The sequence below is a fragment of the Triturus cristatus genome, chromosome 2_1 (genome assembly GCF_964204655.1).
Source record: "Triturus cristatus chromosome 2_1, aTriCri1.1, whole genome shotgun sequence".
Taxonomy (NCBI): Eukaryota; Metazoa; Chordata; class Amphibia; order Caudata; family Salamandridae; genus Triturus; species Triturus cristatus.
The window spans coordinates 1,121,310,606-1,121,325,113 of NC_140581.1; the positions used below are offsets into that span (position 1 = coordinate 1,121,310,606).

Here is a 14,508-nt window from a genome sequence, read left to right on the forward strand (position 1 = left end):
GTTGGGTTCTCCTTGGGAGATATTTAACATAGCTACTTTTTTAGTAATCTCAATGAGGTTGAGGAAAAAAATCACATGGTCATAGTGTATATTACCTCTGAATTTTGACTAATTTTTATTTTTCCTTATTAATATGTCTGTAATTTTATGTCAAATGTTTTTATAATGTTTGTATTGTTTTATGTACATCGTACTTTTATGGTTTTTGCTATGAACCGAATAAAGTAACTTTGACTGACTGGCTACCATTGTCCTGCCCCCGACTCCTTCTACGTGGAGCAGTCACAGTACCACCGTGAATGAATAAAAAGGTAAAGTGCCCAGTGCGTCTCAGTTACAGGTATTACAATGATAACAGTAAAACGTTTTAAAATCTGCTCGAAGCGTTTCAGCAAAAGTTTAAAAACGAAGCATTAAGGGAAATACCTTCCTGGCGAGCATTTAACACAGCTCTGTCCCAGGAGGCAATTTTAAAATCTAATACAAACAATACAACAGTAATTTAAAAATAAGGCATTAAGAATCACCTTCCTGGCGAGCATTGAACACAGCTTTATCCTGGGCGGTCGCGTCAGCGTGACAATTTATGTGTTGCGGCTGAGAAAGCCTAGACTGCTAACCCCCAAGATGGCTACCGGTGTCCTGCCCCCGACTCCTTCTACGTGGAACAGTCACTGTACCACCGTGAATGAATAAAAAGGTAAAGTGCCCAGTGCAAAGTTAAAACTTTCATAAATCTATGACTATAAATGGAATACAGTCACAACTTTCACAATGAAACTATTACAAACAACAGATCGCCTCTTACCAGGGACTCAATTTGAGATGATAGTGTTCTGTATTCACTGGAGGACTGATCTTCAAAACTTGCCAAGAAGTTGGCATTAGTGATTTTGAAGCTAACACTGAAGTAGCGATTCTCAGAAGACTGGGCTGTTGAACCTGGTTAGAGAGAGAAAAAAATATAAGATCAAGGACTACCTGGTCCACGTTCAAGTTTCTACATAATGGCTCATCCAAGTGTTTCTGCAACATTGTAACATTAACAGTAATAAAGATTACAGTCACTTAACTTAATGATTCAGTTGCCTTTCTTCTATTTTTCTCAAATTCTCTATTTTTCTTTAATCAGCAATCAGTCAGTGGGCGCACATCAGTTAGGCCAGACCCTCATTTGATTCTCCAGAATGCTAGCTTTTAATTGATCCATGCAACAAAGATGACTTTTTCCAGTGTTGTTTTACAGATTACAGCAGTAAGTATAATTTGCAGGCTTTGTTTTTGATGTAGAGAGCTAGGCTACAGGTCACCCAAGATTAGCTGAAAGCCCATTCATGAATTCAGGCCAGTTAACAGCAAGCCAAATTCGAGGTATTAGGGCCTTATTTAGAGTTTGTAAGTCATGATAGTTACAGAACAGATATCCAATCTGCTCTATACAAGTGCATTATAGTCTATGGCACTTGTAATAGGGCTGATGAGATATCCGTCACATTTTTACAATAGTCTCCAACTGAAGGAAGGGAGACTAATGTAGGTGATTTACAGTTCATTGGTTTGTTGTGGCATTACTGTGATTATCAGTGTGATTATAAATATTCAAGCTCAGATGTTTACTGCTCAGCCTGTGTACTTGGACATCAGGAGCAGCTAACTCTGACCTGGATTTCCCACAATCGTTTTCTGGGAGAGGTCTTCTTTGGGTTCCCAGTCACCTAACAGGGTGTCTGGAAATGGTATGTTGAAATAAGGAGAAATAGTTCACCTCTTGTCGAAAAATGGCTCTAATTTGGAAAAACTCCCTGTAGATTTGATCTACCTTCCAAATAACCAGCATTTTATAGGGGGACTGAAATGAAAAGGTGAAATTTCCAAGTCCCGAAACATCGCAACTGTGAATTCACTGTTCCTGTGGTCCGAAAATGGTGAGATAAAATACTCTTAAAAGTGCCCCACTTGATTTCTGCTGCCGGGAAGGTCCCTTGTGAAAACATAAACTGTAAAAACATATTTGACAAAAACAAGGACTCCAAAAAAAGGAATACCAAATTTCCCACCTTGCATACATATATCCTTACAATTATTCCTACCTATATTTAAAACCTAAATGGAGCCATACTCAATTTCTACAAAGTTAGGGACTGCCTAATGTACTTTCAAAATTCAGTCTTTGCATATGTGGGGGTAAGAACTTGATTGTGTCACTAGGATAGGTGTAGCAGTTACTAAAATGAGCAATGATTGCTGAACCCTCAATTGACTATCGAGCCAACTTTACATAGACCACTAATCACCAGACGACAAATTACCTCTTTACTGGTTGAGGAGGTCTTTACACCAGGAAGCTTCTGGTCTGTGACCATACACTACTCAGTCCCCTATTTAAAATTAAGGCTCAACAACATCATGTGCGAATTTAGAAAAAAGAAGAAAATATTGTTTTGATTCTTACCAAAGACAACAAAAACAATTATAAGAGGGATAGCGACTGCCAGGAACAGAAGAATCAGCACACCAACGAAAACTAGTAGGATCTTCCATACAGCAGGTTGTTTCATCACCGGGCCACATTCAGTCATCCTGAGGAGGGAAGACATGTTTTCCACTTCAGCTATATGTTTTCCAGGATTTTTTGCACAGCTCTGAGAATTAATGCACACAATACATGTTTAGTCCATTGTGTTATTACACAAGTTGCAACTGGTCTGGGAGGTACTGATTACATAATAGGATACGCCGGGAATAATTGTGGACAAGCTGGTTTGCTCTACTGATAATTATATATCTTCTACAGTGGAAATGTGAATCATTGAAAATAATGATTGTGTTTACTAAGGTAGTCAGTAGGCACATGCATGGCCTACTCTACAAATAATTGCTTACCTGTTTTGACTTTTCTGGTAGCTTGGCACCCGTGCCTAATTTGGTCTGAGAATAAAGTTAGATTTTCTGTGCTTGTGCTATGAATTCCGCACACAAATCAGAGCAATTCTTTGAACAAACTCTGCAGACTTGCTGCAATAAGGCAGAGGGAATTGCTGTTGATATTATGAGACACTATCCAGGAATAACTCTTCACATTTTGCAACCCTCTATTGGGAATTATCAAATGATCTGTGAGTCATTGCCCTCATGATGGGACATCAGTTTCATGGTGGTATCTGCGCATGACTAGGGTATGCCCTGGGAGGAATTATGTTCATACATGGGTATTTTTATTAGCTGTAGTGTGTACATTCTGAAGTCATTTAAGTTGTCGTGCTTCTAATTATTAGCCTTGAGAATAATGCTATGCGACATGTTGAGCTGTGCCATGGAAGTTATTCTGATTATATTTATAGGCTGGGACATAGTGCATGTGGAAGGAGCAATTATAGGCTGGGACACAAAGCATGTGGAAGGAGCAACATTTTCTTATAGATTCTTTGCAAGAAGAACCAATGAGATTAGTGATCACAAGGCAAACTCATCTCTACAAAACAATCATGCAATGGTTTTCACACAGCCACTTTGACTGAAACCGACTAGGCGTAAGGGAATGCTTACACATGCCAACTACTGGTGGCAGCTCTCTCATCCTACATTTGCCCTATTTATATTAGTAAACTAATATCATATCAATATAACAGTACAAATGGATTCCTCATTGTCTGCATTTTAGGGTAGTGCTAAACATGCTACATGAAAGAGCAGCAATTGCCAGTCTAATGACTTGCATCAATGCAAAGGAGCAAGGCGGATCCAGGCATAACACTGAAAAACTGCACCACTTTTGGGATAAACCTAAAGGGCATCTCACCATAATATCGAGTAGAAAATATAGAGGGGGCCAAAATATCGAGGCCTAAAGATCAAGAACTAAAATACGGTGAGTGTACAATATGTAGACTTGGAGTTAAGAATACTAAATCTATATATACCCATATGCACTTAACTTCCCCATATTTCAGTCCACAATATTTAGGTCTCAATAACAACCACAAAAAGCAGAGCACAGCATTTGTGTTGGCAGCATATTATTCAGGAGCAGAGGAAGACTTTCACTAAAACTTCATAAGTTCAAACCTAATAAAACGCTGTACAAAACTAAAATTGAGAGAGAAGTACCAAGCATTTGCCATGCCCCGGCACTCTTTCACTCATATTTTGTCTTCACTGACACATTACTGATGGAGCCTGGGCCCACTTATACAGTAACACTTAGTTGACGATCTTTTTTTGCGACATGAGAGGTAAGCTAAACACCTTTCTTTCAATCTCCAAATACAGTGTAGGCAATTTGGGCACACAATAACTCAGTTCGACACCAAGTCTCAAGTTAGTAAGTTTATTCCAAATTCAGACTCAGAAACGGCTTATAGTATATTTTAGTCTGAGCATTACCATATAGAAATAAAGCACAAACAACATGAAGCCAAATCTTCTAAAGCGATTTATCCTATATAATAAATAGCAAACAAGTAACTCGTTTATTGCTATGTAAGTAAAAAGGAAACAGCATTTTCCGTTAGAGTGCATCAATTTGTCATCGAAAAGTAGCATAGATCCTCTTTCTTTCCCTATGCTATCCTTAAGTGACAACCCTAAACTAACGCAGAGATTTAAGGTAAGGTGAAATTAGAAAGGTGTCAGCTTTCAGAGTCCTCCTTAGAAGAAACTCCAACATTGTCCAAGTAGCATAAAGCCACACCAACCATAGCAGAGGTCTGTACCTCAAGGTGTCCTAAGTCAGAATGCTAACTATCCCTCACTACATTGCATCATAGCATCTGTTACATCCAAAGGACGTCTCACAAACTGTACTCAGTAAATTTTCATACTATCAGCACACACTGGTTTCTTTATACCATCTTTTTTTTTTTGTTTAAGAAGTTTTTATTGAATTTTTCAGAGAAAAAGAAAAAGAAAAAACAAATGATACAATAAAACAATTATTACAATATAGCGCCAAAAGAGATATTATATAAACGAAGTTGGTTTATAATGATAGGTCAACAGAAGGAAAAAAGGATCAATAATAGGGTAAATTAAGGAAAATGGCACTGGAGAATGGGATAGGAGGAAAAGAAGGGAGGAAGAGAGGAAAGACCAAAGAGGTGAGGAGGGAAGAGAAGAGAGAAAGCCAGAGAGAGAAGAGAATAAAAAGAAGAAGAATTACCGCAAGGGAGGGTGCGAGGAGAGATAAACAGTAAAAGGAAGCCAAAGAAGATCTGTTTTGATTTTTTGGGGGACAGAAGAGGAGGAAACTGAAGCAATCCTATGTTCGTCACAAATAAAATTCCACCAAGTAATTGACGACAGTTTAGAATTATCTTTCCATGCAGACAGGATCACTTTAAAAGCTAATGCAATAAAAAGGTCAAATAACCTAGAACTAGGTAAAACAGTTTCCATATCAGGAGCTAAAGAGCCTAAAAAGATATTTACAAAAGATAAGGTTGCATTAAAGTTGAAAACTGACATGCATACATTCCAAATTGAATCCCAAAAAGATAGAACAGATGCACATTCATATAACTGATGGACTAATGTACCAGTTTCGGTAGAGCAGGACCAGCAAAGGGGAGAGGATGTGGGGGAAAATTTACAAATAGTAACAGGAGTAATAATGGCTCTATGATACAGAAAAAACAGAGATTGGGTTATCCTGGCTGCAGCCGAAATTTTAAATAATTTCGACCATAGTTTGTCCCAACTTTCAATAGGAAGAGAAAAGGATAAGTCCATTTCCCATGCATTTTCAATGGTGGTTTTAGAACGAACATTGACCTTAGATAACAATAACTTATAGACAGTGGCAGCTTTGAGTTTATGCGCCGGGAATAGAGGGTACAATGGTGAAGAGGGTGTTAAAGAAGGTGGGACTGATGGGAGAGAGTAGGTAGCCAATTGAATTTGTATAGCATTAGAGATAATAAGGTATTCCTTGTGGAAGGAGTCAGGTAGCTGATATCGTGTTTGTAATTCCTGGAAGGAGATGATAGAGAACCCATTCAAAAACTGATGGACAAAAATGATCTCCTTTTCCTTCCAGTATTTGTAATAGAAAGATCTGCCTTTGTATTTGAGAAATTTGTTATACCACAGGGTAGAGGTTAAAAAACATTGGATAGGGGATAGGTCCTTAAGAAATGTATTGCACAGCAATTCACGGGAGTATTTTAATACAGGGTGTTTAGACAAAAAGGTGCAGTTGGACATAAAAGTAACATGCTGAAACTGGAATTCTTTTAGAAGCGATCGCTCAAAGATAATCCAACGAGGCATAGGCGTATCCCCAAAGTCGAAGGCCAATGAGAAAGATTGTTTAATCAAAAAAGCAGAGTGGTATATTTTAAAATTAGGGAAACGCACCCCCCCCTCTTCCTTGGGGCAAATAAGTTTGTTTAAGGCTATGCGGGGGCGTTTATTGTTCCATAAAAATTTAATACATAAAGAGTTTAATTGGGAGAAAAACGTGTTAGGGATTTTGACAGGGAGCATAGAAACCGTATAAAGAATATGAGGAGTGACCATCATCTTAATAGTATCTAGTCGACCCCACCATGACAAAAATAAGGGGGACCACACGAGGAGAAGGGATTTCAACTTATTCATTAGTGCGTTAAAGGTGAATTTAATAGTGTCCGCAATATTGGAAGCAAACCAAATGCCAAGGTATTTAATCTTGGAGGGACACCATGCAAAGGCTGTATCCGCAAACATGAATTGATAACAAATCGAATTTAAAGGAAGAACCTCCGTTTTGGTTAGATTGAGTTTGTACCCAGAAATGGAAGAGTAAAGATGGACTTCTTCTAAAAAGGGGGGAAGGGATTCACTGGGATTGGACATGTATACCAATATATCATCTGCATAGGCAGATACTTTAGTTTCAACAGAAGCAGAGACAAAACCTTTAATATTGGGATTGGTTCGAATACGCTCAAGGAAGGGTTCCAAACACAGAATAAAAAGTAATGGGGAAAGAGGACAACCTTGCCTGGTGCCTCTGGATAGGGGAAAAAATTGAGAAAATTGGTTATTAACAAAAATACTTGCCCTCGGACATGAGTATAACAATTTGATAAAGGAAATAAAATTAGGGCCAAAACCAAACCATTGTAAGGTATGAAACATATACTGCCAATTTATACGATCAAATGCTTTTTCAGCGTCCAGAGACAAAGCAGCCAGAGGATTTTTATAATTTTTACCATGGGATAAGATATTCATGAACATTCTAGCATTATCGGAAGCCAGTCTACCTTTGACAAAACCCACCTGGTCCGTCTTGATCAGAAGGGGTATGATAGAATCAAGTCGGGATGCAATAATCTTAGCGAAGATCTTGCAGTCGTAATTGATAAGGGAGATTGGGCGAAAATTTTTACATAAAGAATGGTCCTTGTCAGGCTTAGGGATAATGACGATCAGGGCATCCATAAAGGAGCCTGATGCTTTCGCATCAGCAATGAAGGAATTAAACAGCTGCAATAATTTAGGGGCAAACAAAGATTTGAAAGTACAGTAAAACTCCACCGGTAATCCGTCCGGGCCGGGGGCTTTTGATTTTTTTAAAGCTTGAAGGGCGGTAATAATCTCTTGAAGGGTAATATCCGCCTCTAAGGCAGAAAACTCAGCATTCAGAGATGGGGGAGCGGGAAGTCCAGAAAAAAACTTATCAAGATTATGAGAGGAGGGGAATGTATCATCTGAGTAAAGAGATCGGTAGTAGTCCTGAAAGACCGCTGCAATTTCTTCATCAGAGGACACCAGATTATTGGTGGATTCATCCAAGATAGGACCAATGGTCTTACGTTCAGAGCGAATTTTTAAATAATTCGCTAGCATTTTACCTGCTTTATTTTGCCCTCCGTGAAATTTAGACTTAATTCTAAGTAAAACATTGCAGGCATCAACAGTGGCAATTTTGTTGAGGTTGGTTTTGGCTGTAATTAAACTCCTAAGTGAATCAGCATTTTTGGAGGAAAAATAGTCATGCTCTAATTTTTTCAACTGTTGTAATTGGTCTTTGTACTTTTTCACATTGGCCTTTTTCTTCCGGGACACAAAAGAAATAGTAAAAGCACGGAGAGCCGCCTTAAAAGCATCCCAGTTGTTAGAGGTGGAAGTGTCTAATGGGTTGTTAAAGGTGAAAAATTCATTAATAAAGGAGGTGACTTCTTTAATATAAGTTGTATCAGAAAGTAGGTGAGTGTTAAACTTCCAGCGATTATATTTGGTGGAGGTGAGTGAAAGGTCGAACATAGCATAGACAGGGGCATGGTCTGAGATAAAAATAGAGCCAATTTCAGATTTTTGGATACAAGGAAGAAGGGATTTGCCAATCAAGATATAATCAATTCTGGATCGGGTTTGGTGTACATTAGAAAAGAACGTATATTCCAACAAATCAGGGTTACAGGTTCTCCAAACATCATACAATGGGCGAGAGGCAATGGCCGATTGAAAGGATTTATGGGTCTTATCCGGTTGAAATTTGTACTTAGATAAGCGATCCGAGAAAGGATCCAACCATTGATTAAAATCGCCTGCTACAATAATATTGGGACAGTCAGCTGTGGAGAGGAGAATTTTGATATCATTCCAAAATTTTGGATCTGGTTTCACAGGGCCATAAATGTTTAGCAAGATTAACGTTTTATTGTGGACAACAACCTTGGCCATTACCCATCGACCTGCGTCATCATTTTGAGAGGAAATAATTTGCACAGATAAAGTTTTGTGAAACAATATGGCAACCCCCCCCTTCTTGTCAACAGCAGGGGAAAAAACAACTTGGCCTACCCACTGCCTTTTTAATTTCAGTGATTCGACGTCATTGCAGTGAGTTTCTTGAAGAAAAGAAATTTGGGAATTAAGCTTAGATAAATGAGAAATTACCTTTTGTCTTTTAACCGGGTTTCCAAGACCACGAACGTTCCACGTAACAAAATTACACATACGCGAGGGTCAGGGGAATGTGATACACATGGTGTGGAAATACTTCGGAGACACAACGACACTGAAAGACAAAATGCGCATAAGGGTTACACAGGGGAACAACAAAACATAAAACCACCTTATTAAGAAGGATCAACAAGCCTTTGACAACGAAATAAATAAAAGGAAGTCCAAAAGCACCATAATCATGAAGAAATGAAGGGAAAAGAGCAAAGAGGAAACATGGAAAAACTCGAAAGAAGAAGAGAGAGACGCACCGACCAAAGGAAGACTGAAATAAGAAAGAGCGCGAAAGAGCAGGGAAGGGAAAGAAGGTGAGCAGAGGAAAAAAGCATAGGAAAGCAAAGAAGGAAAACAGGTCAAGGAAAAGAGTCCAGACCTGAAAGACATCGATAGAAAAGTAAAATTGGAGCGTGATGAGACCGGAGAGAAGACAGCGGTATAGTTCACATGGGTACAATTGGAAGCAGGACATAACGTAGGAAATCATATAGCGGGAGCAAGATATGAGAAGGGGAAGAGAGAATTTGAACAGGAATAAGCAGTAACAAAGAGGAAGAAACGTGATTAACAAATGTACAGTAAGCAATAAGCACTAAAACATATGGAAAGCTATGTATAAGAGGAATCTAAGGTAACCAGAAAAAAGCTGTTAATAGCTGTTAAGAGCACTACACAGAAGTAGCAAAAAAGAAACATTCAATGATTTGTGTCCATATTCCGAGAGGAGATGTTATTGAGAAACAGCTTCAGTTTTCCCGGGTCATCAAAGGATCTCGTCTGGCCGTTGTGGGTGATCTTGCAGATGGAGGGATGAAGTATACCATATTGGACGTTCAAAAGCCTCATTTGTGGACGCAATGCAAGAAATTCTTTGCGACGAGCATTGGTCGCATTGGAGACATCTTGTGAGATAAAAATATTATGTCCAGACCACGATAGGTTACGTTTGAGTTTAGCTGCTTTAAGAACAGTCATGAGTTCTGTGAACTCCAGGAACAGCATAATAATACCACGAGGTTTGGTGGAATTCGGTTGAAGGCGACCTAAGCGGTGGGCTCTTTGTATATTCAAAGGTGTAGATGACTGAAGGCCCAAGAGGTCATGAAGGAATTTTCGAAGGAAAAGCAACATATCAGGACCCTCAATATTCTCTGGCAAGCCAAAAAGACGGAGGTTGTTCCTTCGATTACGATTCTCCAAGTCCTCAGTATGAAGCTTCAATTTATGAATCTCCTGTTCCAATAACGGAATTTTTGTGGTAACATCTTGAACGTCACTGACGCGTTGTTCTAACTCAGTCACCCTACCTTCCATGACGATCCATCGGTCCTCAATTTGTTGCAATTTTTCGTTTGTGGCGGCCATAAAGGGTTGAAGACCACGCACTTCCTCTAGTATGTTATCCAAAACTGGGCTTTGTGATGAAAGAATAGGCGAGGGCGGGTCATTCTTCAGCCTTTTAGGCTTTGCGCCAGAAGAAGACGGTTTATTTGGAGGATGGGAGTCATTAGACATCTTGGCAATTTGACGAGATGCTTTTTTGGCGGGAAAAAGTACACGGAATTCTCTCATATGCTGTACGGTTTGACAGAGATACTCACAAAGCCACTACAGCATCACCTTAGAACAAAAAGAGAAAGATACACAAAGCTGCAATGCATCCAGCCTGTGGCTCTGAAGATACCGGAACGTAGGGGTTAATCACGGCTCCTCTGAGGAAAAGACAGAATTATGGGACCTTCTCCGGGGAGAGAACGGTATGGAACAAGCATGGCCAGGGGCTACCGGCGACTGTTGAACTTGGAGCAGACTCCCTCTCGAAGAGACATGAAGCAGTAAAGCATCAAAGCATGACTGGATCCAGGAAATGCGTGCGCGGTGTTTCAGGAATAGAATGCCGGCGCCTCGATACAAAATGGCCGCCGTTGGGCATTACCTCAGGAACTCAAACCGCCACGTCTCCGAGGGATAGGAGTGGTAAAAACAACCAACGAGGAGCAATTCAGAATCACGCCATGTTCCGCTGGTAAGTTCTTCTGGAGACAGTGCCCGTAGCTCGCTGGGAAGCCTTCCACACAGCTACACAGCACCGCGTCCGAGCGGAGCTAACGGAGATCCGCCATCTTCCCTCGGCGTCCAAGCCACGCCCCATAATCTTCTTTATACCATCTTGCCATTCTCATAAATCGTTACTCCAGCCGTTTTTGGCCTTATCTCCTTATCCCACGATAACTCTCCTGCCATCTTGCTATTGCGTTTCCTTCCTACCAGTTGCCACTTCACATTCCTCACTATCTACGAGCCTAAGACCCTTTTTCTCTAACTAACGAAGTCTTCTCCACCTGCAGTGGGAATACAAAATACATGCAACATTTCTACTGCAAGAACACAATATGAATTCAAATGTTACTTGAAACGTGAGCTTGAATTCAATACATTTTAGGCCCACAAGTTAGGCTAAGTTAAGACGTGTACAGGTTACATTATGTGCACTTCTCTACACACAAATACATCAAACTTTTTAGCATATACTTTAGTAAATAATACAGTAGTAACATAATAATTTGTTTAGTAAACATTTCATTATATCAATTATCCATGATCGTTTCAGAAAACATGTCTCATGAAATATTAATAAATAAGCACTACAATCCTGTCTGTCACATCTCTTAAACATGCATATATTTCATTAGTTCATAAGGATATTTTAAATATGCAATACCCACACTGTCATCTTTAACATTAGTCGCACAGAATACATGAGTGCGGACTACATGTGATTATAATGCACTTCTAACAGATCTGTGGGGTGGAGTTATTTTTACAGTACTCTATTATTCACCCATCCATCCATCGTATATTTGTAGATGCGCAGAGTGTAATAAGCTTTTAGTTAATATTGTTGAATGTGGGGAGGGCACACAACTCATGAGAGTTGAAGCCTCGAGTGGGTCATGATGCCTTTCCCCTCCCTTAACAATGGTAATAAATCGAACACTAGCCTCTACACACTTGTGTACATGTTTTATGCAATGCCGTTTTTATATGTATTTTTTTTTTAAAGGCGCGTGAACAAAACCCAGATGCATTTGTGCACTAGTGTAAAATAACAATAAAAATAGCTCTCATGAGTATTAGAAGAGTTGTATCTCTGCACAAAGCCATTGTGACATGCAATGTGCGAGGCAGTAAACAGTGCTTTTCTCATGTCAATTAGTAGTAATACTTGTGTGACTGTGCATTTAATAGCCCATTGGCCCTCAGTTTTTAGGTCGAGCCTAGTGCAGCGCGCTAGGAAAAACGAACTCTTGGAATCGCTCTGAACTGACATCCGGCCTTACGCTTGCGGTTACGAGCAGCGCTGCTCGCTCCCGAGCTCCATAGGACTCTACTCCTCCCCTCCCACTCCACCAGGCCATGCCGTGTCACATGACACTTCTGCCGTTCTCCACTTCCTCAGCCCCTGCGCCGTCGTGTAGCGTGGCTCTGCCTGTCCTGTGCTGAAGATGTCTGTCCTGGCCGTAAGTCTGTGCCTCCTCGCCTTATGGCCTCTCTTGCTAGCGGAGCCCCTGAAATGTCATGTCTGCTGTGGTAAGTTGTTTCCGAGTTTCTCTTGCCTGCCCCCGCCTCCCGCCTGTGTACGCACTCTGTCCGGCACGGTGCTTGTTTGTCTTTACTCCCGCCCCCTTCCGTTGTCCGTATTGTCTTTACTCCTGCCCCCGCTCCTGTTGTCTGTGTTGTCTTTACTCCCACCCCCTCCTGTTCTTCTGTGTTATCTTTACTCCCGTTATCCTGGTGTAAAAATGCTTTTTAAGCGTAGTTTTCAATCCACTAATGTTTCATAGGCAGCCATTTTTAGGTCTCGGCTAGCGAAGGCTGCGCTTGCGCAGTCTCGCTCGCGAGATTTAATGACTTGGAGTAGTGCGGCTTAACCCGCCCCTCTTCTCTCCTCTTCTCCATTGGCTGGCCTCTGAAATGCTGGTCAGCCATTGGAGAAGAGGTTCGTCGCTCCAAACAAGCCCCGTCTTTTTGCGATTCGGGGGCGTGTTTTTTGCGATTCTTTCTCTGGGCGTGTTTAACACGCCCCCAAATCCGAAAACACGCCCCGAATCCAAAAACGCCGCTGCCTTTCTCCGAGGCATTTCTGCTTGACCTCGGAGAAAGGCGGCGGCGTTTATGGCGTCATCCCCGTTGCTGCTCGGTGTGGTGTCCTACGTCTATTTGTGGAGGTAAATGGTTGTAATTGTTTCCTTTTATGAAAACGTGGGCTTGGAACGTCAGGAGGAAGTCACTTGCAACCTCTCCTTTCCTCCCGTCCGTGGAATGCATGATTTTAACATCCCCGAGTCACTTAACCCCTGACCAATCAGCAACGCCGTTCTGTGTTATTCTGCTGCTCCACCTCCTTTTCATTTCCCTCTTTTCGTGGTGGACTTTTGACCCATCTAACCAATATTTGCTGCTTATCTCAGTCGTCTGCTGCCTGCCCTAGGCAGTGACCTGCTCTCTCCCTGCCTTACACACAGGACAGCGGAGGATGTTGTTATCTTTCACAGAACAGGCACGAGGCCCCCGGCACATGGGCTGGTCTTTTCCACTCAGAGGGGCGGGTTGTTTCAGGAGTCATTTATCACATGCGGCCTCCTGGCACTGGGACATATGAGGCCCCAGGGGGTCAGCAATCCTGCTCCTGTTTTATGATTGTGTTAAAACACGAGGCACGTCCATTGGTCACAGATAAGGAAGCGCTTTTCTAGCGTGGCCCAGCACTGATACAGAGCAGGCAGGCGGTGGCGGCCTGTCATACAGGGCAACGCCGCAGGTCGAGAGACATCAATCACTCAGAAAGGATTACCCTGAGCTCGCCATCCTGTGAATATGGCCACGCCATAAGTGCTCCAAGGCTACCGCAAGTTAGTATACAGTGCTTTACAAAACCTGCACGTGAAATGAATGTGCTGCAACACTTGGCAAAAGCTTTATAAAGCACATGTGATTGGTATATTACATGCATGCCTTTTAAACTTGCGCTTTTTATAAAACCATGGGTCTTATTTACAAGCCCCTTGCGCCACAAGTATGTCACTTTTTCCCAGGTTGAAAGTGACGCACAATGGGCTTGGAAATAAACACCCCATTATTTAGGATTAGTAATAGCCGCCCATCAGTATCAGCAGCAATAACTCCTTGGGTGTATGATAGCTCTAGAAATAATTTTGAAGTAAAATAAAAGTTTATGGGGTATTTGGAAGTAAGAACATGTAAAAAAAAGTTTTAATTTTTTTTAAGTTGCGAATAATATACATTAATATCCTCTTACCTGGCAACTGCACCAGCATTATATTATTTTGCACAGAAATGTCCTTTTAGTATTGTTGAAGCAGGGTACTTAGAACTGAAGTAACATATCATTTCTAGATGAAGACAGGACTTCTGATTTGAACAAGTGGGGCAGGGTATCCTGATTGAGAAAACTAAACGTGTTTACAATGGTTTGCTACGTGACCTGATAAATACCCTGTTACTTGTTCACAAGCACCTTCTAACCAGACCCAAGGG

General features: G+C 41.0%; 1 protein-coding gene across 1 annotated transcript in view; it reads right to left on the reverse strand.

Moving 5' to 3' along the window:
- LOC146866449 (transmembrane protease serine 11C-like) overlaps window positions 1–14,508 on the reverse strand; it is a 430,518-nt gene that overhangs the window by 352,194 nt on the left and 63,816 nt on the right. Inside the window, exons 2-4 of the mRNA XM_085636517.1 lie at window positions 8,887–9,007; window positions 2,453–2,580; window positions 809–942 (exon numbers count right to left, since the gene is read on the reverse strand). Coding sequence (XP_085492643.1) covers window positions 809–942; window positions 2,453–2,579 — 261 coding nt within the window. The 5' untranslated portion in view covers window position 2,580; window positions 8,887–9,007. The remainder of the gene's footprint in view (window positions 1–808; window positions 943–2,452; window positions 2,581–8,886; window positions 9,008–14,508) is intronic.